The sequence below is a fragment of the Sphaerodactylus townsendi genome, linkage group LG11, assembly GCF_021028975.2.
Source record: "Sphaerodactylus townsendi isolate TG3544 linkage group LG11, MPM_Stown_v2.3, whole genome shotgun sequence".
Taxonomy (NCBI): Eukaryota; Metazoa; Chordata; class Lepidosauria; order Squamata; family Sphaerodactylidae; genus Sphaerodactylus; species Sphaerodactylus townsendi.
Window position 1 is genome coordinate 26,766,288 of NC_059435.1, and position 27,035 is coordinate 26,793,322.

At 42.0% G+C, this 27,035-nt stretch overlaps 2 protein-coding genes across 2 annotated transcripts in view; both read right to left on the reverse strand.

The window, feature by feature from the left end:
* The window catches only part of TRAK1 (trafficking kinesin protein 1), a 91,227-nt gene extending 86,016 nt beyond the window's left edge, over positions 1-5,211 (reverse strand). The window contains exon 1 of the mRNA XM_048510335.1: positions 4,982-5,211. The gene's annotated coding sequence lies outside the window, so the exon portion shown is untranslated. The remainder of the gene's footprint in view (positions 1-4,981) is intronic.
* Positions 5,151-27,035, reverse strand: part of LOC125440604 (translation initiation factor IF-2-like) — a 52,212-nt gene continuing 30,327 nt past the window's right edge. Inside the window, exon 3 of the mRNA XM_048510469.1 lies at positions 5,151-5,280. Within this exon, the coding sequence (XP_048366426.1) occupies positions 5,171-5,280 (110 nt within the window). The 3' untranslated portion in view covers positions 5,151-5,170. The remainder of the gene's footprint in view (positions 5,281-27,035) is intronic.

Sequence of the window (27,035 nt, forward strand, 5' to 3'; positions counted from 1 at the left end):
AATGGAAATCATAATATGAGAGTTTCCAACCTAAATTACTTAATTCAGATTTGTGCCAAATTAAGTATCCTATCCACCTCTGGATAACTGTTTTGGGATAATTCTGCATCCTCTTGCTTTACAAAAGTCTATTCCACATTTCTGTTTTCTTTCCATTTACTTCCTCTCTACATTCCCTACATGCTGATTATGAATAGATATTTCTGTAATGTGTAGATTCTCATTTAGCAAGTCAATTTCACATGCAGATTTACATGACTGAAATCTAACTGGATGTTCCATCTTGTGAAAAACTTCAGTCTAGTCGATTCTTTCTGCCCAGGAGATAAGTTATACTCATTGCTGAACTGTGTCTACTGCAAATAACATAGTTATTTCCCAAAGTATCTCTATTTCAGGGTCCTCCTCTTATGTGGTTTTTAAAAGAGATACACATGCATAAGTACAAATAATGATCTCATAGGGGTGCTGTGTGGTTTCCGGGCTGTATGGCCGTGTTCTAGCAGCATTCTCTCCTGACGTTTCACCTGCATCCTCTGAAGATGCCAGCCACAGATGCAGGCGAAACGTCAGGAGAGAATGCTGCTAGAACACGGCCATACAGCCCGGAAACCACACAGCACCCCAGTGATTCCGGCCGTGAAAGCCTTCGACAATGATCTCATACTTTAAACAATTTTAATAAGATTGGTTTGTTGCAAAGTAATAAAAGAATAAGACACCACAGCATCTCAGAGAGCAGAAACAACTGAGTGGCAAGCTGCATTAGTCGGGCTTCTGAAAATTAAGCAACCCTTGCAAAATTCTATTTCTCCAAACAGGATTTGAGTCAAGGAGAAGCAGGCCTTGTAAGAACATGTTTTAGAAGAAGGAAGTGATTATTCCTCCCAGACAATTTCTGTCACTATTTGCAAGTCATACAACTTTAATCACATGAAGTCAGAATCACCAGGCAGAGAGGAAAAATACAATGAGTAAGCGGGCCCAGCCCCAGGGATTGCTGCAGCCAGGGCCGGAAATAAATGAAGAGGAATGGCCCGGAGTCCAGGAAGAGAATGTGGCTTTTGAAGTGAGATGTTCAACTGCAGCTCTTTAAGAATAAGCAACCGGTGCCTCTCCCCCTGATCACACTATTTTCTTCATCGTCTCCTTTCTTAACCCTGCTTCACAATCTTTTTGGGAGGCATATGATGGCCTTTCACTGACAGTCTCAGCTGAACAAACTGCGCATATTTTTTTATGCTGGTTCATAAATGATCGTAGGAATGGGGCACCATGATAAATGAAATGGAGATTAGGGGTGTGCTTTCAGGTATTCCACCCCCCCTTCCAAAAAAAATGTTGTTTGATGAGCTAAAAAAAACCTTATTGGAAAAAGCTGACTTTTTTTGGCTCTTTCCAGCTTTTTTGGCTTTTGACAAAGGGCCCCTAAAAGCTTTTTACATTTTCAAGAGTTGCCGAACCAGTTGACACCCAATTTGTGCCGGGTGGTCGGTTTGGCAACTCCTTCCAATTTAAAGAGCATAGCTCCACTGAAACCTATGGGGAATCTTTGTGGGGCTGCGGGGGGGGGGGGGAAGCCCTGTAGGGGCGAATATCCATCAACAGAAGATTAGAGGCATCTGCTGATTATCCCTAGCAGTACGCCTTTATGGGGAAGAGGTTCAGAATGAGGTTTAACATTGACTTGACAACTACTAGAGAATTGAAAGACTAAGAATTGATGAAAGGACTATAGGAATGGAAGAGAAACATGTATTTACTAGAAGGGTTCTGAAGAAACCAAAGAAAGTATGAAATAAGGTAAGGAAAATTAGAAAATACTCAAATTTGAAGTAGACTAAAACACAAAGCAAGAGGTGGCCAGAATATAGGACCAAGGATATCCACAGTATGTATGGATGAAGGCGCTTGAAGACATTGCAAGTGAACAAGTGAAAAGGCAAGACAGAAAAAAATTAGGAAGAGAATGAGAAGATGACAAAAAAGACAGGAAGTCTGAGGATCAATTCACACACAAATTGTGTCTGGGGTCTCCCTTGACTCTGAGTCAGATATCAGTCGAGGGTTCTCTTCAACTACCATGCCAGTGCCTGGTTTGAGTCAGGACCATGGCAAGTGTGGAGAAATACCTTTAACCCATTTTTACAGCCTGAAAAGGTCTTTGAAGTGTTATTTGGCCAGTTGGGAAAATGCCAGGTGTTCCCAGGGACACATGTGGGTTTCTCCAGCGGGTCAAACAGCATTCCCAAGGCCATTCCAGGTTGAGAAAACTGTAAGAGGGATAGGATGAAGTTCCTCCTCCATACATGCCTCACTGCACAAATGAACATTCACAAGAACCAGCAACTGATATCTGAGTCAGAGAGGGAACCCCTTCCCAACCTGCCTATTCTGCCATGAGTGGAACTGCCAGTTGGGAGAAACAAAACAAGAGAAAACAGGGCAAAGATCAAAGCTGGGCACACACAATTAATGAGAATGGAAATCACATTAATGCCTTCTTTATAAAAAAAAATGTGTAAGGACCCTGAAGGCCTCAAATGCTTACACTAAACTGTACCACCAGCCAGCCCAATATAATATAGCCTCATTTTCTGGCTCATCCTTTATCTTAAAAAGAATGGAAGCTGCATTCCTGCCATTCAAGGATTTGCCAAAGGACTTCATGGAAGAACAAAGTGTGCAAGAGAATGTGTGCTAAAGACAGAGCCTTAGTCTTCAACTTGTCAGAAGATGAGATAAACAAAAGTTTGGCATTTCCTTCTAAGAACATTATCAAGTAATCATTTGTGATGAGCCGGCCCGGCTCCGGCATGCCAACAGAAAAAGGATATTAAGATTCTTTCTGACCTCAGGGGAGTACTTAAAAAAGAAAAAAAAGTATTTTTTGCTGTAACGTGCCCAGAGCGGATGTAATTTATTTTCATAGCAGCAAACAGTTGAGCATGGCCGTCTGCTTACCTGGGACTTTCAAAGCCAAACAGATGTGTCAGTATCATTACAAGGATGTTATAGATCAACGAGCAACAATGCAGAACCCTGTACTCTTCTGCCCTCACTAGGATGGTAACCAACTGAGGACCTTGTGAGAATATGATCCTGCCTTTCCAAACTACAAGAAAAGTAGCGGGACCCCTGCATTGTTCCTTTTTCAAATCACAAAAATGCCTAGCATCCACCTTCAACACAGATTTTGTGCATTACAGATGAACTTTCCTGTCTTGCAAGGAATTACTCTGGATAGCTGAAGAATAATCAGTCTACCCCCACCCCCAAATTCCCAAAATTTGAAGCTGAGAAGAAAAACATCTGTACTCTTTCTTATTCTATCTCTTGTAGGAGGAAGAAGTATAAAAGCTCTAGTACATTTGAACAGCACACAAAACCAGTTGGGAGAGGGAAGATGCACGTACAATGCGAAGGTTGTACATCGGAAGGTAGGGGCCCAACCCTTGCAGCTTGTGTAGGCAATACCTGAACTTGAATATACTGCTACATGAACAACAGAAGAGTTTGGGTAGCAAAAATGAGGAATACGCATAATGGATGGGAGATATCCTACTAGGCAGCAGTGTGTGTGCACAAAATCTTGGGGTATGGATGGACTGTAAGTTAAATAGAGCAGGTAGTGTGATGCAGTGAAAAGAAAAAGCTAGTGCAACCTTAGGGTTTATCAATGCAGAGACAAAATTGCAAGACGTCAAAGTCCTGCGGTGCACTGCATTTGACAGGCTGCACCTGGAGTACTGTGGGCAGTTCTGGAGGTTTCGTTTAAAAAAAGATGTTGACAGAATGGAGCAGATGCCGAAGAGAGTGACGAAGATGATCAGGCGCCTGGCGACCAAAGCCTTCGAGGAAAGGCTGAGAAACTTGGGAATGTTCAGTCTAGAGAAGAGGAGGTTGAGGGGGGACATCATTGCTCTCTCTATGTATTTGAAGGGAAGTCACTCAGAGGAGGGCAGGGAGCTGTTTTTGTTGGCAGCAGAGGAAAGGACTTGCAATAACTCACCCTGAGCCTGTTGTAAAGGGCTGGGAATAAATCTAAATACCAACAACAACAATAATAATAACAACAACAACCAATTACCACTGGGAAAACCAGGTGGGTAGTCTCAGAGGTAATCAGCACCCAGGCACCATTCTGAAAACACTAGAGCAGCACTTGAATCATTCTCAAATTGATAAAATCAACATCTGTCAGATTCAGAAGGCAGTCCTGCTGGGATCTGCATAAATACTATGCATTACATTAGAACTTTCTAGGCCTCTGGGTGAGGCTCGAGTTGTAATGAAAGGCCGACAACCAGCTAAAGAACTGGCAGCTGTGATATTAAACAAAATTAAATAATAATAGGTTTAAACTATGGGCAGAAAGATACCAGTACGAGTTGTTCAATAGTGGAACTGGCTGCCTAGGGAGGTGGTGAACTCCCCCTCCCTCACTGCCAGTCTTTATAAGCAGTGGCCGGACAAACAATTGTCAGGGATGTTCTGGACTGATTCTGCATAGAGCAGGGGGTTGACAGTCTGTAAGGCTCCTTTCAACTCTATGATACTATTTAGTGGCTCAGTGTACCACCTTTCACCTTTGCTTGTACACGAGATTGGCCACAGGGCAAAAGGACCCCATCTTTCAAGCCAAGGCTCTGAGAAATACTTTTTTTTTAACTGCGAGTGGCAATTTTTGCTAACTACCTTGACAAATTTGAAAAAATGCAATGCAGTTCATTCACACATTTCACATACGTGAAAACACTGTAGATGTTAATGATACATGCAATTGGAAATATAGACCATTCTGAAAGGTACTTATACCTGTAAAGGCCTAAGGTACCATTTTCTCCATACCAGAACTACAAACAAAATACAATTTTATGTCATTTTCTCTCTATAAAACAAAGTTTAGCCACTTCTTAACGTCATCCAGGGGGTTACCGTAACTGAGAAAAGAGATGGAACAATTGGGTTTCCTGCCTACCAGTAATGGTGCCGGCATCTCTGTACTCCCTGTAGTCTGAGGCGTCATGTTCCACAGCTTCGCTTACATAGTGTTCTTCGTGAATGGCTGCATCATAGGCTAGGACTGCATGGTTGGCTGGGTCGGAAGAGGGCACAGTGGTGGCCAAAGTGCAGTCGTTCAAAGCTGTGGCGTCCAGCTTGGCAGGTTTCACAGTGAAGTGCCAACTGCCATCAGGGGGGCCAGTGCTGGAGACGGGGTCTGGCAATGGTAGAAAAGGCAAGCTTCACTCCTGGTTCCTGTTGGCTTTCTTGGGAGATCTGCAAAGGATATACCACAAAAAAAGCAATAAGATTTCAATTCAGGCTCTTTAAAATAAACAGACTGCTTGTAGTGTCAAAGTCTTTCACGGTCGGAATCAACTGGCTGTTGTGGGTTTTCCTGGCCGTGAAGGCATAGACTGGTAGTTTTTGCTGCTAACCTTTCTCTCGTATCTATGGATGGCATCTTCAGAGGCATGCTAAGGTAAGAAGTGTTTCTCTCAGAGAGAAACACTTCTTACCATGACATGCCTCTGAAGACGCCAGCCATAGATATGGGAGAAACATTAGAAGCAAAAACCACCAGACCACAACCACATAGCTCAGAAAAGCCACAACAGCCAAAAAGACGGTTTACTCTTTCCAAGCAAAACCAAGGTCAATCCGGCAAACACTGAAAGATAAATGACAACAGTGTTCTGAGAGGGAGTCTCCCAGGCCCAACTATAGGACCTCTGTCCTTGACCAATTGCTGCAAATGAAGTGTAGTCTACTTGTTAAAAATCTTTAAAAATGAAAACTGTTAAAGTTAGTTGTAGTTAGTGGGCTGTGTGGTTAGTTCTGAGATCTTATTCCATATCGTTTGCTTACCGAAGCCATCTTTGGCTGGCATTTTCAGAGGCATATCACAGAGAGAAGTCTGTTATACACTGTGCGCAGACTATAACAGACTTCTCTCTGTGATACACCCCTGAAGATGCCAGCCACAGATGCAGGCAAAACGTTAGGAACAAGATCTACCAGACCACGGCCACACAGCCCAGAAAACTCACAACAACCAGTTGAATATGGCCGTGAAAGACTTTGGCAATACATTGTTAACGTTATCCCCACACTCCCTCCATGTAAGATTCGGGAGGGAAATGATACTTTATCAATGCCCTGTTTTATCCTCACAAGGAACCTGTGAAATAAGTTGGACTGAAAGAGTTTACCCTAAGCATCCTGGGGATTTGAATCTAAGTTCTCCATTCTAACGTTACGGGCTTAGCTACAGGATGAATATTCTCTTTCCCAACCTTTCCTCTTTCAAAGACAAATGATCCCGGCCTCAGTAACAAGGGTTACAGGCAGCCATCCTGTTAAACAAGGTTTAACAAGTAAGTTACATATCCTGAGTTATGCATTAACCATGAATAATGCTAGCACACATAACACTGGAAAAGTTAAATGGGTGGTGGTATTTGCATGGATCCCATGACCTATCCCCTAAATTATTATTAAACAGTGTTTTGTCTCCACCAGCTTCAAGAGAAAATGTTCACAGCAACAAGAAATATCAAAGTCCTAGAAGAGTGACAAGAATTTGCAGCAGATTACCTCTGGATATGAAATAAGACTATGTGTTTCCTTTGCTGGCCAGATTTGTATGTATGGTGATGCTCCTAGTTAATAAATTTCAAACCAGGACACAAACAAGGAAACAACAAATAACAAAACTGGATTCAGCTGTGCCATACAGAATGAGGAGAGCTGCTGGGTACACTTAATTGTACACATGCAAGCAGACAAAAATAAATCTTTATCAAAGGAATGAAGAAGTTGGGTGAACCCTTGCATGCTGGGGACAGACCAGGTGCGGGGCACCTTTAGAGCTACCTATATTATGGAGAGATGGTAGCCAATTATAAGTTAATACTGGCTTTAAGTTCAGTTCATTAGAATAAGGATGTCAATTCACACTAAGGAAACTGGGCCCATCGTACAAAAGATGGAAATTAAAACTATATGATACAGCACAAAGGAGTTTATAAAGTAGCAGTGGTACTGGAAAGACGGGGAGCAATGGTATGGTGCTGTGCAAACTGACAACGTCGCACTGCTACTTAACAGATTCTGTCCTGGTAAAAGAGGTGGGAGCGTAAAGGACTAAAGGGAACTATTCGGAACATATCGTTTAGTTGCCGGAAAATACAATTTAGGAAGCACAAATTGTACGCAGGAAACCACAGCACTTTAAATAGCAGTCATTAGAAATGTACAATGATTGAGCTACCTTGTCCTTGTGAAAACAATGTGGGGATGGAGAATGGATTCGTGTGGGCAACAAATGTCCACTAAAAACATGTTTCATGGGCTGCAGAGTTCATCCACATTATATTTCAATAGACCAACAGTAAAGCAGGGGTGTCCAACTCTGGTGCTGCGGATGTTCATGGACTACAATTCCCATCAGCCCCTGCTGGCATCAGCCCCTATAGTAAAGGGATTCTGAAGTGCACTAGGAGCCTTTTTTCAGAACTGTCACTTTCACAGGTTAGTATCAATTGGATGTGGCTAACAATTACCGTACTTTCAATATTTTTAAATGCTCCTAATTAAACAGAGGATTTCAACACACTGTGTGAAAAAGATTAATATGATGGACTGAAATCCATCATGACCTTTCTTTCTTCCCTAGCAGAAATCAATGAGGCAAACACTGTCTCTCTAATATAAGCTTTCAATTGATTATGTGGTTCCACCCCACCCTACCCCCACCCCCGATGTACAAATGGCTCTGATTACAAGCCCATTTCTGGCACACCAGATGTAGAGCAAAGTTTGGCTGTGCTTCTTTGGGAAAGAAATTAGTTGGCTCTTTCCTAAGAAAACTCTCAGGCCAGGCCAAATTGCAGTATTCCAAGGGATTGTTCAGAAATAGAAAGCCTTATTCCCCCTCCCTGATGGGAACACCTGAAACCAAAATGGTTACTTATAATATTCCATTTAACTTCCCTTACTAGAACATCGTGCTCAGAAAGCACTTTCATTTCATACACAATGTTTTTACATACATGGTTTGGCAAATTTTTCTTCTCATTTTTAGCCAGCCTCCAAAAATGACTTACCAATGTAAATAATGCATACAGAGTGATATGTTGCCATACCATGGCTAAGAAATAATGCTGAGAACCAGGAAGTCACCAGTTTTAAGTTTTGTATCTGTCATTAGCTCTATCAGGGGGTGGCCTCAGGCAAGCCAGATCTTCAACCTAGACCTGCCTGTGCAATATGGCCCTACCATTACTGACCTTTCTTCTTAGAAGATTGTTGTCAAGGTTTTCCAAAGTTAACAATTAAAAGTGCTGTTTAGAGTAATGCATTCTATATGGGGGGTTACTCCTGAAGATAGTCTGGAAACTTCAATAAGCCATACCAGTCAGAGTACTGACCAATACCATCCTAGGCAACACATAAGGGTGGTGCTGCTGTAACTGCTTTGTTGTCTGCTGAATTATTTCCAGGCTTGGTTCAAGATGATGACATTGTCCTTCAAAGTCTTAAATGACACAATCTCGGAATGCCTAAAGAATCACCTCTGCCCACTATCAGCCTTCTCCAGCTTTACAATGAAGAGATGGTGCCTTCCTGCAAGAGCTGATCTTATAAGAAGTGAATTTGCTCTGGATCTGTGGGAGGAACTTGGGACTCCTTCCATCCAGTATCAGGGGTAGCACTGTCCCTCCGAACCTTCTGACTACACTGAAGGTATTTCTGTTCCAGATGGCCTTCAAGTTGAAGCAACAGGACTGGGAGATGGTGGCTGATACTTTAATGAGTAAATATATTTCTATTGTTGCCATTTTACCATTATAATTTTTGTTTTATCAAACTCTTTTCGAGCTTAGAGGCATGTTGAAGTTGAAAGGCAATAAGAAGACAAATTGGCATTTAAACCAGAGCAGATATGATGAAATTAACAGCAGCTGCAAGAATAAATTTGTCAACACTTTTCTTCTTCCCATTTTTTCCCATGAAGCTTTTATATCAGGGGTCCCCAAACTACAGCCCGGGGGCCAAATGTGGCCCCCTGAAGGCATTTATCCGGCCCGCCAGGCATGGCGGCGATGGCTCCATTCATGTGCAGTGGGGGCTCAAGGGAGAGGAGGAACCGGCCCCAACGGCTGTTGATTGCAATTACATGATGGCACCCCCAAATCTCCACGAATTTTCTGACCCAGAGTTGGAAACCTTACATGTCGCAACGCCTGCTCCGCCCTTCCCTCTCAGCTACTCCATGTGTTGCTCTCAGGCTTTCTGTTCCGCCTCACTCCCATTGGCATCAGCCAGGCTGGCTTAATCGCCGCTGGCTGCTAGAGGAAAGAACCCAGGAAGATACCTGATCCTGGGTTAGATGGAATGCTTCATTGGGAAAGTTCTGCTTTTTTTTTTTTTACAGGGGAAGGTATTCCACAGCCTCCCCAACAATATTTGGAGCCCACCCTGTACTTGACATACTTTGGTCACTGTTCTAAAAATAGACCATGACAGAAAGGCTGAAAGGTGAAATCAAACATTTTACAATCATTTGTGCATAGGAATTTGTTCATAGTTTTTTTTAGTCCGGCCCTCCAACAGTCTGAGGGACAGTGAACTGGCCCCCTGTTTAAAAAGTTTGGGGACCCCTGTTTTATATATTGAATCAATCAGTGTTTTCTTCCCTGGTACTATTTTGTCCTTTTGATGGAGTGTCTCATGTTCACTGTGCATGGAAAGACACTCCTGCTATTGAAGATGTTCAGTCTAAATCACAGGTATCAAACTTACGGCCCTCCAGATGTTATGGACTACAGTTCCCATCATCCTCTGCCAGTATGATGCTGGCAGGGGATGATGGGAACTGTAGTCCATAATATCTGGAAGGCCACAAGTTTGACACCTATGGTCTAAATGAACCTTGGAGACAGCTTCAGTTCAAAAGACGGGTAAGTTACATGTGTTGGTGGCATTTGAAAGGCTTTCCTTGTCGCTTTCAAACAATGCACTTAAAGGCAAGAGCTATCTGTTGGGCGAATACCTCAGTTTCAAATAACAGCTATTTGAAGCATCAACTGCTAATCCTCATGCATGGCGGATGTATTTGCGACCTTGTTTAACATTGCTTGAAAGTGCTGGCTCATCTGCCAATCCTTGAGTCATTCATTTGCAAAACGCTGGCAGCGCCAACAAAGTACCAGCTACTTGGCAAATGCTGGGAATAGTGTAGACTTCGAGGAGGCGAGGAAAGACCAAAATGGGCTACGGCATATCAGAACAGTCGTATATTTCTTTCAAAGCCTTCACATGAATTTCACATCACATATAAAACTGATTCTCTCAACAGTTCTGATGTAATACAGTACTGTTCTGATCACTGTATCTCTATGCAGCAAATGCAAAAAAAGATACTATAAATAGCTCTTCCTGGTATGGGGCTCATGTTATATTAAAGCCGTCACGGTCAGCTTCTTCCTTTGCTTTGCGTAAGAATGAATGCCTGTTTCAGAATTCAGGGCGTGAAAAACCTGAATGACTGAACAGTGGCTGCCAACCAGACTCATGATTTGTCCATCTCCATAAACAGCTTTATTCAGTGAAGTGCAGACACAAAGAGCATTATTGCTGCAACAAACATGGAACAAAACGTGCCGCAAATGGGATAACTGGGCCATCGTTCAACTCATCCAACCTTGGCGATATGAGAAATACAATCACATCAGGGAAGAGCCTTGACTCAGGTGATGAAGCATTCGCTGGCCACGCAGAAAGTCCCAGGCTAAAACTCTGGCATCTTCAATTTAAAAGTCGGTTATGGGAAAGACCTAAGCCTGAGATGCTGGAGAGCTGCTTTAAGTAGAAAATAGCGACTTTGAGGGACCAGGAGTCTGATTCGGTATAAGGCATTCATGTGTGTGTTCACTGGTGTTCAAGTCACACCACTTTTCATATGTGCTTCAGGGAACCAAACAAACGAACAAAAAACCCCTTCCACCACTGTGTTGCCAAGGTTTACTCTGAGAATGAACCTAAGCAGCGTTTAGGGATTTAAGGTGAACTGTAGTCAGCATCCAGAAAGGAAGGATTGGAGGAGAACCTCATTCCTGAAATGTAACAATGCAAAGGTCACGTGATCACAGTGTCCTTTGGCAAGTACTGATTCACACCAGTGTAATAAACACTATATAAAACAGCAGTGTAGAAAAAGTGCACTGTTCACTCCTACAGAATACACAGGAGCTTATTTAAGAAGTAGGGGAGGGGGAAGAAGAGAAAGGTATACAAAAATTTGACACTAAGGACAAGTGCCTTAGATATGTAATAGCTGGACACCAGAAATGACAGATGTGCCCGTTCTAACCTTTAATTCATTGCCACACACCAACATGCAGTATCACCATCAAATGCTACCAAGTCACAAGTAAACAAACAAGCAAACAAAAACCCCTAGGAACTAAAAATAGCACTCTGGACAAGGCCAGTTTATTCACATAGGCATATTTAGGATATATGCACATAACACAGAGGTCTCTGGAATACATCTTGTGAGATCCTTGTACTTGTTGACCATCTGTTAACTCCTCTGTATTAAGTCTGATTCTTAATTGTTGGGTGCAACATTTTGAAAGGACCTGAGGGTAAAATCTAGGATTTCATCCTCAAGGTGAAGTCTGCTTGATGTCAGAAGTCATTGCAAGAGGGGGAAAGGCAGCTGCCAAAAATCCTCAAGACCCAAACCTTGTGGATACCTACCCAAACTTTGGAGATGGTTGCCTGAAATCACTGAAATTAAACATTGCCTGCAAATGACATTTGTATGCTACTCTACCGGAAGTAGAATATACCATTCTGAAGGAATAAGAACATCTGGTTTCAGTTACAACTAAAGTTCCAGCTAAAGTTAAAACACTGAGGCCACACATAGCTCAAATCTTAGAAGTACATTATATTATCCTGTAATTACAGAAGTGGATTAATCAACGGTTTATTCCAAACTATTCTTCCATAATAAGCAGACCTGAAATCCCAAAACTGCCTTGTGCACAGATGTGCTTTGGGCTTTTAAGTCATTAAGAGATCGCACGCTATTGAAGTCATGCCACTAAACACCGGAACTGCGATGATCAATACTTTGTGTACACTTTAAAACCTAAAGGAAAGGAAGCCTGATATTAATGAACTGATGCAAAGGTCAAGCGATCACATTTAGAAGTGGTGCCTTGCAGCTGAGTGCCCGGCTTGCTTTATCTAGGAATAAGGCACCAGCTGTCAAACCTTGCCTTTCCTATATATCTATTTCAGTCTGAACTGTGTGCCACATGCAAGGTCTCACGTTCTCTGTGCAGGGATTTATACACTAGGGAAAGGGTCACTTCCATTCAAGTAATCCAACGCAGCGATTGGGGGGGAAATGCTTTAGCCTCTTTTCGACATGTGGGATATGAATGGGGTGCTGGGCCCGGCAACTTAGCCGTTTTAAATATCAGATTCAGAAAAACACAGCGCCTTAATCTCCTAGTTAAGAAGCCTCCTGAAACGACAACAAAGTGTTTTCATCTCTTAAACTGTGCCATTAGCAATTGGCCTCTGTACACATACCGTACAACTCAGAGACGCATAAAACCTTCTATACAATCAGTATGATCTATCCTCCTTCACCATCCTGTTTGAATGCATCAGTTACATTAGGATAAAGATATTTAAGGAACTGGCTAATGATGACGATTAACCCTCAGCACTTAAAAATTCACGGTCTGTGAAAATATGAGACTGTGGCTTACACAGATCAGCAGACATCAATAAACTGAACTACCAGACAGCCAGAGGCTACCGCAAAGTACCAGAAACACCAAGAACAGCCACAGGTCTAATGACAAATAATCTCTTTGGCTCCTTCCCCACAGCAACTCCACCCCACCCAGAAAATATGCAGGTAACTCATAACAGGCCTTCAACATCAAGAGCGCAACTTACTTTTCATCACATCAAAAGCGGGAAAAGCTAATGCTTACAATGTGACTTTCCGAGTTTTCTTGAATAACGTCAGAACTCCTTTTCAGAGCTAAGTTCAGATCAATACCTTTTAATACATGTATTCTTCTGGGAAACGTTTTAGTAAGTTGCTTTATTTATTAGATTAGATTTATACCCTGTCCCACCCTGATTTGGGCTTGTGGTGCTTAACAATACAACAAATAACAGTGAAAATGTACAATTTAATTTTAAATCCCATCTATCAACTTTTCCCATTCAGTGCTACAAATTTCATCAAAATCCTAATTCTCAGGGTGACCAACCTAGGAGGGAGGACTATGAAGTAAAACAAGAAACCAAACCACAATCAAATCAAATAATACCATTAATAATATGAACAATAGAAGTAGGGTAGGGAGGTCAGCCATGATGTAACTGTTGCTACCTCAACCATAGGCCTGGCAGAACATCTCTGTCTTACAGAACCTGTGGAACTGAACCAAATCCCACGAGAGCTGAGACTCGTCTGTCAGAAAGTTCCACCAGGCGGGGCCAGAACTAAAAAGACTCTGGCCTTGGTTGAGGGCAGCCGGACATTTTTAAGGCTAGGAAACTCCAGGTTTGTTCCCAGCAGAGCCAAACATCTACGGAGGTTATATTGGGAAGGTTCTTCTGCACTGTCCCTTATGACTCTAGGAAAGAAGACTCCAACCTTGAAAATGTAGCAGCGAGGGGCTTCACAAAGACGCCTTTAATATCACATATCCACCCTGAGCTTTGCCAGCTGTGCTGGCTCCAAGTTGAACACTGGATCAGATTGAAGGTTTTGGTGTTAACATTAAAAGCCCTAAACAGTCTGGGACTGTTGTATCATCAGAACTGCCTCTTGTCTTGCACAAGCATACTATAGGATCACTATGGAAACAGTCTAAAGCAATTTCTAAGGCAAATAGGAGTACGGTATATTAAAGAGGTACCCCATACAAGGCCGTATGGGACAGCAGTCAGCCTCCCATATATCAAGCATAAATTCCAAGAAGAAGAAACGTCTTTGAAGAAGGTAATTGAGCCTCCATTTAAGTTGGAATGCAAATTATATGTGCTGTATCCTACTACATGATTTATGTTAAGGGAAGTTATTAAGCTTAGAATTACCAGGCTTTGTCACTCCAAATGACTGCAATTTGGAAGGTTTGCAAATTGACAGCTGGAGCTTTAATCAACACGATGCCATTTTTTCTGTAACCTTTTCAGCACACTTTGATGGCCAGTTTCTAAAGAAGTTACCCTTCTGGTCATATGTTCTGACCAGGACACCTGACTAGATATGCTTCACCTCACAACTCTGTTTCTCCTGCATGGGCTGTGGCAAGGCCACGACTCGCACACACTCCTTACCTTTTCCAACCACTGTGTTTTTAAAAGGGTTCAACATGCTCTGAGTCATCATAGGCAAGATAAGGGACAAGCTGGGAGGTGGGGGTTACTGGCCAATCCTAAACAGTATACTGTCCTTTCAAGATTTTTTGGACATTTTTGTCGTACAAAGGTGGATCTGGAAGATGCCCCCTCTCCTCCCAAAATCAGGCAGTAAATGCAAGACAATAGGCTTCTCAATTCATTCTAAAAAGTACTGGAATGGACTTCCATTGAATTGTATTGAATCTTGCTCAGAACTCTTTCCTCTCCAAGCACTTAAACGCCTGCTTGGGAATATGCTGATTTTACTTGCAAATGAAACCCATCCCCTTTGTTCCATCAGCACTAGTTGCCCTCCGTTCAATCTCTGCTAGGGCTTTGTCCCTTGAGACTCTAGGAAAATAGGCTCCAACCCTGAAAAATGCTAAAAATAACTCCTTTGCTGTAAGGCATGGAGATTGCAAGCATAAAAAAGCAGCCCTGCAAACTTGCTCTTAGCCCTGTAGGAGAAGCTGAAAACACGACATGTGGGTAAAAACAACCAGGATGAAATAGCATCTCTTATTAAAATGAGGTACAGTGGAATGCGGTATCACATAGAACACTAAGAAATAACATCAAATTTCTAAGCAGGGAAGTATTTGCTTGTTTTAACAACAGAAACAACGTTTTTCCCCCCTTGGGCAGGAAAGCTAAAGACTTCCAGAGCAGGCTTACTGTATTATCTAGCACCTAGTTCAATATATACAGGGGAATGAGGGGGCAGAACGGGCTGTACCACTTTCTCCACTGCAGGTGATTAATTGCAGCGCTGGGCATTTCTACACAATGGAAAAATTCCATGCAAATAGAAAACCAACATAGCAATGGGTCAGGTTCAACCCCTGGTGCTTTGCTTGCTGTACTGTTGTTATTTTTTGTGATTTGTGGGGTGTGTTTTTTTTAAGCAACAACTATGAAATTATTCTAAACCTCTGTGTGCAATATGGAATTTATTTATTTGCATATGCACAGCCTGCTTTTCTCCCTAACAAGGACCAACCTAAAGTCACTTACAACATCATGATCCCTTCCCTTAATTTTTATTCTAACCACAACCCTGTGAGGTAGATTAGACAAAAAGAACGACTGACCCATGGTTACCCAGGGAGCTTCCAGGGAAGAGCTGGGATTCAAAGCTGCTCTCCCAAGTCCTAACCCGACACTCTAACCATTACATCACGCTCAATCCTCTACTCCTGAGTGCAGGACTAGGAGCTGTCCGTGACTCAAAATTTCTACTGGCCTCTAGCTGCCTAACCCTATGCCTATGCTCTGTGGCCTGTTGAAAGACAAAGGTACTGATTAGCTAGTATTCCATCAATACTTGTGCACACAGCCTAGCCCAGTGATGGCGAACCTTTTCGAGAACGAGTGCCCAAACTGCAACCCAAAGCCCACTTATTTATCGCAAAGTGCCAACATGGCAATTTAACCTGAATACTGAGGTTTTAGTATAGAAAAAATGGTTGGCTCCAAGGCATGTGTTACTCGGGAATAAGCTTGGTGGTAGTTGGTGGCTTTGCTTTGAAGCAACTGTGCAACGCTTCGAATGGGTGAATCACGACCCTAGGAGGGTTTACTCAGAAGCAAACCCCATTGCCAGCAACCGAGCTTACTCCCAGGTAAAGGATCACACTTTCATTCTTCCTATGAAAATCAGTAGGGTTTAGCAGCGCTTAACAGGGTTACCTACACTGCTTCCCCAAAACTAGGTCTTAGGTTTAATGCTAATAATCTCCCTGAAATAATTACACTATTATCACATGACAAACTCTGTGCATGTGTGCCCACAGAGAGGGCTCTGAGTGCCACCTCAGGCACCCGTGCCATAGGTTCGCCACCACTGGCCTAGCCTATGCTTTACTAAGCTGTTTGTTTGAAGCATGTAAGAAACTAAAATTGAGAAGGGATTTCTTTTTTATGGGGAACATGCAAACTACTTCCTCACCACCACCACCCCACCCACATCCTCAAGTGGAGCAATCCAAACACTTATTTAAACTATCTTGAAAGATAAAACACTGGAATTATTCTCATGTACGAGTAAGATTACTCAGAAGGAAGACTGAAAACAGCATGGACTTTCTAACACAGAGAATGAAAACATGCCTGAGGAAACATCCAGGAAACATTTATATTTAGACAATGTATCTGTGACATCTTTGACTCAATGAACACAGGACAAATATTGCCAGGTCACCAGAAGGCTGCTGGTGAACTAAACATTTCCAACTGTAGGGAAGGGGAAATGAAGGATGCACTTTTGGAGCATGTCTCTGATGCTGACATGCAGAAAGGAATTTTTATGCTCCTCAATGGTTCTCTTATCATTTTACTCTCGCCTGCCGTATGTTATCAGGATCTAGCCTGCTTGTATTGCTTACTGTCAATCTACGTGTCCTGAGTCAGCCTGCTGACCTCCTCAGACGAGGCAGAGTCAGTCTTAGCTCTGGGCTGATAACAGAGGAGAGAGAACTCACAGGCAACGGCTATAACAGAGAACCAGTCAAAAAGCTGCTGCGCCATGCCTCAGCCCTCTAGCTCAGGAACTGAAGCCCTGCCTGATACCCAGCACCCAGCAGTCTCACCTTTAAGGTCACCTTTAGAACAGATGGAGGCTTGCAGGGAAGAAGACGACATGCACAACTGCTGGCTCAGCACAGATCAGTTCCCGGCATCCAGGAGCAGGTAGCGAAGGGCTGATGAATGACACCTGGCTTGTAATGCTGGAATAGGCTAATTAACTGCTGCTGACTTATCCATCCCAGCAAGGCAATTTCCTATTTAAGCAACTAGCCAAGAAAAGCTGGGGTGGGAGCAATGCATCAAAACACTTGCCATGCCTGCATTTGTCTGCATGCTGGGCTTCAGACTCTTGATAAATCTGACTCTTCTGGATTGGTCCTGACCCCTGGCTTCTGGATTTGCCCTCTACTGCTTGCCACTGTGGAATCTGTATATGACCTTGGACTTCTCCTCTGACTATGCTTTGTCTCTTGCCAAAGCCAGCTGCTTGAGTTAAAAGGTCTCAGTTAAAAAGCCTGGTGTAACAAGTATCCTTGTAAACTGCAGGATTTGTGATATCCTACATTTTACCTCTTCCTTTCCATAAATTATTTTTAAAATTGATTTGTGTTAAATTATGACAGTTATCAGCTATCATTTTGCCAAAGGTCCACATAACGGTGAAGCTGGAGGAAGATACAGACTTCAACCCTTAATACACACTGGACACCAGACAAGTTCAGCAGAATGGGGAATGAAAGATTACCCCTGCCAGAGGTGTATCTAGGGAAAATGTAGCCTGGTGTAAAATCTGAGCTTTCTGTCCCCCCCAACCCCCCACCCCATGGGCGACCACCCTCCCCCACCACAACCAAACAATGTTTTGTGTATGGACCCGGGGAAAAGGAGAGAGTGTAGGGGGTGATTTTCTGCGCCCCCATGTGACTAAATGGCTGCAGCCCAGGAAATTTGACCCCATATGTCCCCCTGGGTGGTATGCCCCTGACCTGTCTATGGAAGTCACATGAATTCTTCATTCTTCACACACACAATTCTGCTGCTACTTATTTTAAATCCATGGAATATGTTTTTGAAAAACAACAACCCATAATTGATCTAATTAGAAGCATTTAGAAGCAGCACAAAACTGTTACTGCCACTAAAAAAAATCAAACCTGAATTCAAAGGGAAGATGTTCCCATGCTTCTCACAGTGTCCTGACCTTGTTCCAACTTAATTTTCCCATGACACTTTTGATATAGGGCAAGTCACATGACAATACATGTTGAACTTTCCTCTGATATTCTGTTAACAACAACTGCAGAAACAAGCTCAAAGTTCTTGTCCTATGCTCAGTATTACAGCATTGCTGACACAATACATAACCTTTCTGCTAAGACTGAGGGAACTGGGCCATTTCTTTTTTTGCTTATTATAATGGACACTGATCCTCTATAGCCGTGGTGGCGAACCTTTGGCACTCCAGATGCTATGGACTACAATTCCCATCAGCCCCTTCCAGCATGGCCAATTGGCAACCAATTGGCAACAACCAATTGGCCATGCTGGAAGGGGCTGATGGGAATTGTGGTCCATAACATCTGGAGTGCCAAAGGTTCGCCACCACGGCTCTATAGCATCTGTTAGCTAGATGGGCTTCATGGAACACCATGATTTGAAGACCCTTCACTATGTTTCACTAATCATAGCCAGTACTGTCAGCATATAAAGGCAGGGGAATGTCCATTAAAAAAGGACATCTGCATTGAGGGTGTTTATACAATTTGCCTTTTACAGATGAACAGCAACCCACGATATCTGTCACATTTAAATCATCAAATTGTCACCCGCACTATGGGCACAGGAATATTTCCTACCCAGTTATCTGGATGAGGGTAGCAACTTCCCTTTTGCAAAAAGGGTGAATTTAAAATTCAGTTACTTTCTCAGATCTGTTTTTATATGTGTATACACTACTAGATCAGGTTCTTAGTGTTTTGTTTCCCCAACTCTTAACATTAGGGATATTGGAAGAAGTTATCTAATAATTCAGGAAAAATAAAGGAAATAAGATCTTGGAAGCTATGTACAGTCAGCCCTGGTTAGTATATGGATTGGAAACGACTGAAGAATACCAGGATTTATGGAGGAGAAGTCGATCTATGGCTACCCATCTTGATCCTCCTTGATCTGAGATTGCAAATGCCTTAGCAGACCAGGTGCTCAGGAGCAGCAGCAGCAGAAGGCCATTGCCTTCACATCCTGCATGTGAGCTCCCAAAGGCACCTGGTGGGCCACTGCGAGTAGCAGAATGCTGGACTAGATGGACTCTGGTCTGATCCAGCAGGCTTGTTCTTATGTTCTCAGGATCACTACACAGAGGCAGGCAATGGCAAACCACTCCTGAATGTCTCTTGCCTTGAAAATCTCACGGGGGTCACCCTGAGTTAGATACAACCTGATGACAAAAAAAGAGGACAAATTGTGGCCTGAAAAGCGGCAGAAATAATCGTGGATTCCATTGATATTAATAAAACATGTCTAAGCTGGTATTTCCATGTGATCTCTTAGGTTTTCTATATTAAACTTCTACTCTTCAGCTAAATTAAGCTCTTGGGTAGCCTGTGCTCCATCTGATTCATAGTGCTTCACTCTATTCTTGCTGTAGCTTCTGTATTGGGAAAAATCCCTTTTCTACAAATTTATCATTTTTCACCGGCTTTATAAAGCACACCTGCTTTCATAGTCCCATCAATCAACATAGGAACAACAGTCACAATGAAGTGTCAGAATATAAAAGAGTATCTTATTCTTTAGGCGATAACGTTGCAAAGGCAAACTCTCAACACCACACCTAAAGGCCAAGGTGCTGAAGAAAGATTTCATGTTTCCCTTAAGAAGTGTCAGCCCAACTGGGAATATATGATCGATTCTGCACGGCAAATGTATAATGGGTTGTAGTCGTTACAAAGGAACCCGTTTTCCTTTTTCCTGTTCACATGTGTACCATGCAGGCAGCGATGGGAGCCCATGGAAACAATCCAGGTAGCTTTCTTTTTTTAAAAAAAACATCCTCAACACATGTGTAGCTATGCAAGCATGCTGAAATGAACCTCCACAGCCATGCCGATCGTCCCACAATATGAGCAGCTGCACCTACGTAGCTGTGCATGTGCAACATACAAACTAAATGAAAGAAAAAGGGGCCTACCTGAAACTGCAGGGCAATGGCAGGTGGATTCTCCCTGACTGTGGATGGTGCAGTGGAGGGGACAGGAATTAAGTGCCTCCTGCCTGGCCATTTATGTGGGAGTGACTCTAACTGGGATTTTGCAAAAGGATTACTGGTTCTGTGATTTTCAAAAAACCCAGTTTGGGAGAAATAAAATGGGGCAGTCACGTTTTGCAGATCGGACCTGTTTGTGGTGTCCCCCCCCCCCCCGCAATGGTTTGCATTGCATCCTACACCCGTTATATTTACCCTGTGCTGAATCCACCCATGCAATACTTGCTTTCTCTTTTAAAGAGAGGGCAGCAAGATTTAAAGATGCTTTTAAATCACAGCATGAATCACTGTCACCACTCAAAACAGTCAGTAGTGACACTCGTTTTATTTAAACCATTCTGAGCCCCAAACTGTAGCACAAGCAAAAAACTGGATTAACGGAAAGGAGCACCCTTAAGGGATTACAGAACCAGCGGCTGACACATGCAAAGACATCCAGCTTTCAAAGATTTTCCAGAGTTCTTTCCACATATACCTTTTACTAGTGTAATGTATGGAAATTCAAGAGGACTGACATGCTCAGAATGGCAAATTAAGTTCTTTTCAATTGTCAAAGGGGATATGATTATGTGTTTAATTTCATATTGAAGAAACTGGACAACTCTTGCTTGAGATTTGGATAAATCTTCTACAGCTATCAAATCATGCTTTGGTTTGCCACAAATATCTATTATTATTCGGGACTGGTTTTACGAGCAAGTTAGATTGGTACTAGAATTCCCGGATTCCAAACATCGTCATCTCAACCACATTCTTCTGCACAAGTAAAAGTACCTTGGCGTTGAATTATTGCATGTTGCAATAACATTCTCATTTGATACCCTCGTCCCAAGTCTGAGCCCATCACACACCAATCCCAGATGTTTGCAAAACCTATGCCCTAGTACTGTTGAACTGTACTTTATATACCTGTTGTGAAGGAACTAACGGTATAATCCTGAACTGAGTTGTATTCACTTCAGTGGACACAGGTCATAACTCTGCTTAGGACTGCTATAGTGTGAGAATATTATTACTGTTACAGCTACGCTGAAATATGCTTCTGCCCTTTCTTCTAAAATAAGCACAGTGGCAAATGCTATTGCTGATAGGTAGTCCCCTAAGCAAGCACCAGGTCCCTACTGACCCATGGGGTGATGTCACATCACAACGTTTATTAGACAGACTAAATTTATGGGTTAGTTTGTCTTTGTCTTTCCCAGTCATTTCCACTTTACCAACCTTGGAAGGATGAAAAGCTGAGTCAACCCTGAGGTGGCTACCTGAAACCAACTTCTGTTGGGACTGAACTCAGCTTGTGAGCAGAGCTTTGACGGTAGTACAAACCAGCTATAGTATCCTTGCATTTTCTCCCATCAGGCATTTCACTGTAGGTTCATTTGTATTGCAACTACTTTAATTAAATTGTTGTGAATTTTTCTTCACTGTGGCCACTGCCCCCAAGATCAGTACTGCATTTTATCAGTCACTTGAAAGTAACAATTATTTTGCTGTCTCCCTGCTATTCTGCAGCATCTGGTTCTTAAGCATAATATTTACACGGGCCAGTCAACTGTCTATCTTCCATACTCTTCTGTTATCATTAGACTCCCTGTTCATTTCCTTCCAGAAATAAGATCTGAATCAAGCGAGTTCTTCAAAATGAAGTTTATGAAGAACAAAACAAAAACAGCTAATCTTAAGGGGAGTTTGTTATACCTAAAATACTGCTTAGAAGCGAGAAAAACTTTTTTCAAAATAATAAACTAGTTGCTGAAAAAATATTTTAAAAACACATCAGAATCTGAAAGGTACTGAATTTAAAAAGTGAAGGTAAACTGATAATATGAAAGCTGAACATAAATCCTACAAAACCAGCATAGAACGTTTTTTGCTGACATTTTAATGGTGTTTTGCAGGTCAATCCTGTTTGTCTACTAGGAATAAAAGCCCCACTGAGCTGAATGAGACTTTCTCCCAGGTAAGAGGACTGCAGCCAAATTCTTTTGTATTTTGTATTCCACTTATTACTTCAATTCTTCAGCTTTTTTTTTAAAAATGAACTTGAATAATACAGCTCACACATATTTAAGTCTGACCTACATTCAGTCAGAAGAGATTGTTCTAAAATAGATTTAATGTTTGGTTCTCACTTCAGCTTTTCCAGCAGAAGACATCCTTCCTAAGAAGAGATCCTTCATGTTCAGCTAGTCACCAACTTGAACATCAAAAACAATCATATATCTAATTGTGTACTGGGTAAGGTTGTGACACGAAAATGCAAGAGGCTTGAAAGTACATCCAGTGCTTCCAAATCTCTGGAAACAACACCCTTTCCCGGGGAAGAACTGTATAAAGTATCAGCAGAATAGAGATGTGTTTCCTGCAAGCAGATAGCCAACTGTCAGGAAGGAGCAAGGAAGGGGCAAAATATTTGGATAACCAGAGCTGGGCAACACAGAGGGGGAACTTGTTCTCCAAGTTGACTGGGGAAAGGAGTAGAAGTGCCCCACAAGGGTAACACTTCCTAAACTCAGAACTGGATGAAGGGACTACCACCCAGCCAGGGAAGAAAGGTAAAAAGATCCAGATACCCTATTAGTAATAACCAAGCCCAAAGACAAGATATGCATTAAGATGGTATGCCCCACAGGATCGTAATAGGTTGCTGTCAGCAGTTAAGTATTTTCCCACATTGGTTGCTAATGATTTTGTCATTTTGTCAAACAGCTCTGATTGTTTTCAGGCTATTGACACAAACACCCCTGAGTGACTCCCTACTTGGACAGATCCAAGCAATCTCTCTGGTCCACTGGGGAGCTAATGGCAATGAAACAGTAGGGACAATGGCTAGAGTATCGTTGGCAGAAAACCTAAAGCAAAACTGACTGAACACAGTACAGAGCCCATATTAGAGCTTGTTCTGGGGCAGTGAAAAGGCATATATTTCTCTACCACCATTGCATCTGCACATAATCATCCAGCTGAGCTGTTTCATGGGGGCTTGGGACTTTTACATTATAGCTCCAAGGACTTGAATTCTGACCACATGATGCCCCACTGTGATCAATTTGCTACTTACATTCCAGACAAAGATCCAATCTGGCTTAGATGCCAGTATTGATGCATGTCCAGATGATATCCCTTTGGAATCTGCTTATGAGATTTTTATGGATAATTTTCAACCAGTGGATCCCAAGGATGTGGATACGATCCTGAGGCAGATGAGAACTACCACCTGTGTTCTTGATCCTTGCCCTCCCTCGCTGATAATAGCTGCCAGAGGGGGACTGGTAAATACCATCTGTGCTCAAGGAGGCCATAGTTAAAACCAGTTTTGAAAAATAAATTTCCCTGAGCCCTTCTATGTGAGAAAAATTCCTCCAGTCCCCAGTCTTCCCTTCCTAGGCAAGGTGCTTGAAGGGGTTGTTGCTTCTCAGCTCTCAGGGTTCTTAAAAGAAAGTGATTTTTTTGGATTTACTTCAGACTGGCTTCAGGCCAGGATTTGGAACAAAGACTCCTTTGGTTGCCTTGAGTGACCTCTGCTGAGAATTAGACAGGAAGAATGTGACTTTCCTACTTCTCCTGGATCTCTCAGCACCCTATGATATTAATGACCATTATACTCTACTGAGCTACTTTTCAGCACTGGGACTAAAGGGAACTATATTACAGTAGTTACATCCTATCTGGGGAGTCAGTTTTAGAAGATACTGCTGGTGGGTTCTTGGTCTGACTGATGGTGGTCAACCTGTGAGGTGCTGCTGTTTAATACCTATATGAAGTCACTGGGAGAGGACATCAGGAGGTATGGGCTACCACCAATTAGCGGATGATACCTTCCTTTTCTTCCAAAGTCCAAGGATGTTGTTGATATTCTGAACTGTACTTGGAGTCGCTAATGGGTTGGATGAGGGTAAAGAAGCTGAAACTTAATCTTGACAAGACAGAGGTCCTCTAAGTAAGTAGAAATGCAGATCAGGGAATTCAGATCTCTCATATCTGGGGGGAGGGGGTACTACCCTTGAAAAGCCAAGTTCACAGCTTGAGACAGAAGGCAACACAGATAACGAGGTGGTTGCTGTGGCTCAGAGTGCACTTGCCCAGCTTCAGCTGGTATGTCAACTGACTGACCATTCTTGAGTCAATCAGATCTAGCCTTAGCTACATCTAGAATGGATTCAATATATAGAATGGACTACCGGACTACCAGCAACTTACTTGGAGGTACTGCTGAAGAGTGTTGGGAAGCTGTGAGACAGATTAGACAATATAGACCCAAAATAACACAGAATCACCACAAAAGTAACAAGAGCTAAGGAGTCGTGAAAGTTCCATGCTCTTCCGTTGAGGCAGGAAAAAATACTGAAACAAAATGGAGTCGCTTGAAGTCCAGACAGGAAGTGATGGAGTCGCTGGAGTCCAGACAGGAAGTGATGAAAAAACTAGTTCCTGCCTCCCTCTGGAATTTTTTGAACCCTTAAACGAGGAGTACATATTCAGGCTGCACAGTCAAAGACTGGCTGATATGGAATTCCAATCCCTTCACCCAGTACAACCTGCAGTATGTTCCCCAGACTCGTTAAACTTACCCACCTTACATGGAAAGATGGCACAATACTTCTTTAGCCTTGACAGTCCATTTCATCATGTAGCCTTTATGCTTGCCAGAGTAAACACCTTTCCTTCTAAAGTTATGACTGGGAGATTTCAAGGTGTTTTGCTCTCAGATAGACGATGCTCATGCTCTGTAAACGCCATAGATACAATTCAGCATATCCTTCTAGAACCGTGGTGGCGAACCTTTGGCACTCCAGATGTTATGGACTACAATTCCCAATTGGCCATGCTGGCAGGGGTTGAATGTCAGCTCCACTCCGCACTACGTAGTCACTATATAACCCCAATCCTTAAAGCCAAAGCTAATCTGCCTTCGGCCTATGTAGTGAATTATTTATTAAATGATGCATCTTCTGAGATAACTTAGAAGGTTGCAATATATTTAGCTGATGTAATATCTCAAAGACGATATTAAAATGTGATTTTTGATCTATTCAAATATTTAACCACATTGATGTAATTTCTGAGGCTTAAATTATTGTGACAAACGTGAAATTACTTAAACTGACTTTAATTAACATCTGGATATTAAAATAGGTCTCCCAAAAGTCTGCATATATAGTTTATTGTAACTTTGTGTCTTGGGATTTTTAAAGCTGAATTGTTGTTTATGGTATGAACATACTGTATGCAGAAGTATTTATGCCTAGTAAAGGTTTACTGTTACTGTTCCTGCCTCCCAAGAAATGGGGTGAGAAATAACTCTACCAAGATGTCCTCCGCCTCCAGGAGAACATATGTCCCCAATATTACTGCAATTACACTTATTACCAATCTACCCCCAAACCAAATTCAATGTATTATTTTGTCCTTTACATTACATTGGTAGTCCTGTGATAACCCATTTCCCTATGTACTTCTGCTCTAGAATATAAAGCTGTGTCATAGGAAATAAAGATATCTTTCTTTTAAGAACTCATGACTGGGTTTAAAGTGTCACTCCTACATGCCTAGTCACTTGCTCATGCATATGTTACAGTCTCCTAGCTAGTCTGTTAGAGAGTAAACAGGAAAAATGGGCAAGAGCATTTACAATTCCACAAGCAAACACAGAACCCTAACCATGTCCCAACACATGGGTAAACAGAAGGTTGGTAGTGGCGGCAGGTTCTCTGTGCCCAGATAAAAAGAGAGGAGCAAGAGAACTGACTTTCACTCATGAGCCCTTCGGGGCAGGGCAGTATACAAATGTAAATAATAATAATAATAATAATAATAATAATAATAATAATAATAATAATAATAATAATAATAATAATAATAATAATGTATGCATACAGGTGCCTCTACCCCTATCAGACAGGCTATAGAGTCTAGATTATTGGATCAGCAAAATGGAGTCTGGGGCAGATGGAGACATTTACATCAAGATAATTCCCAGAACATTAATATAAAATCGTTTTCTCTGAAGATGCTTACTAATGGGCACCCATCTTACTCTGCAGCAACAAAACTAAACATGAAGTCCACTGACATCTCAGAGACTAAAACAATTTATTCCAGTTTATAGAATAAACTTACCAGTATGCTGAAATCAACTTTGTTAGTCTTTAAGATGCTACACACAGAGAGAACATTACAAAAATAAGGAGAATTGTTCAAGAGGGTAGCCCAGGCTAGCCTAAGCTTGTCAGATTTCAGAAACAAACAGGGTTGGCCCTGGCTAGTATTTGCATGGGAGACCTCCATGCAATACCAGGATTACTGCTTAGGTTGTTGACAATTATAATATCCCCAAGATCTATATGATCTTTATTTTATTTTGAGATTTAAACTCAGGGGGGGGGGGCAGACCTGTTGTATTTACTAAATGCCATCATGTTGTTTTAGAAGGAATTGAGCATGTAGTTCTTGCTTTTAACTGCTCTAAATTATTATATTTATTTTGTGAGCTGCCAAGACCCCAGGGGGAAAGTGAGATATAAGTGTAAATAATACCTAAACAAAAATAAAGGATTTCTAATGTGTAGTCATACTGGCCTATTTGTTGACATCTGAAAGAATGAAGAATATAAACAACTGGAGATAAAATTATCATGTGCGTGGGAAATTTAACAGTGATGTAGTACAAAGTTATAGTACATAGATAAATGTATTACAATATTCATTGTCATGCTTGGACTTGTTTGGTTTTACATTTGACTAGAATGTAAAAATAAATTATTTTCAAAAGAAAGATTTTTGAAGTTAT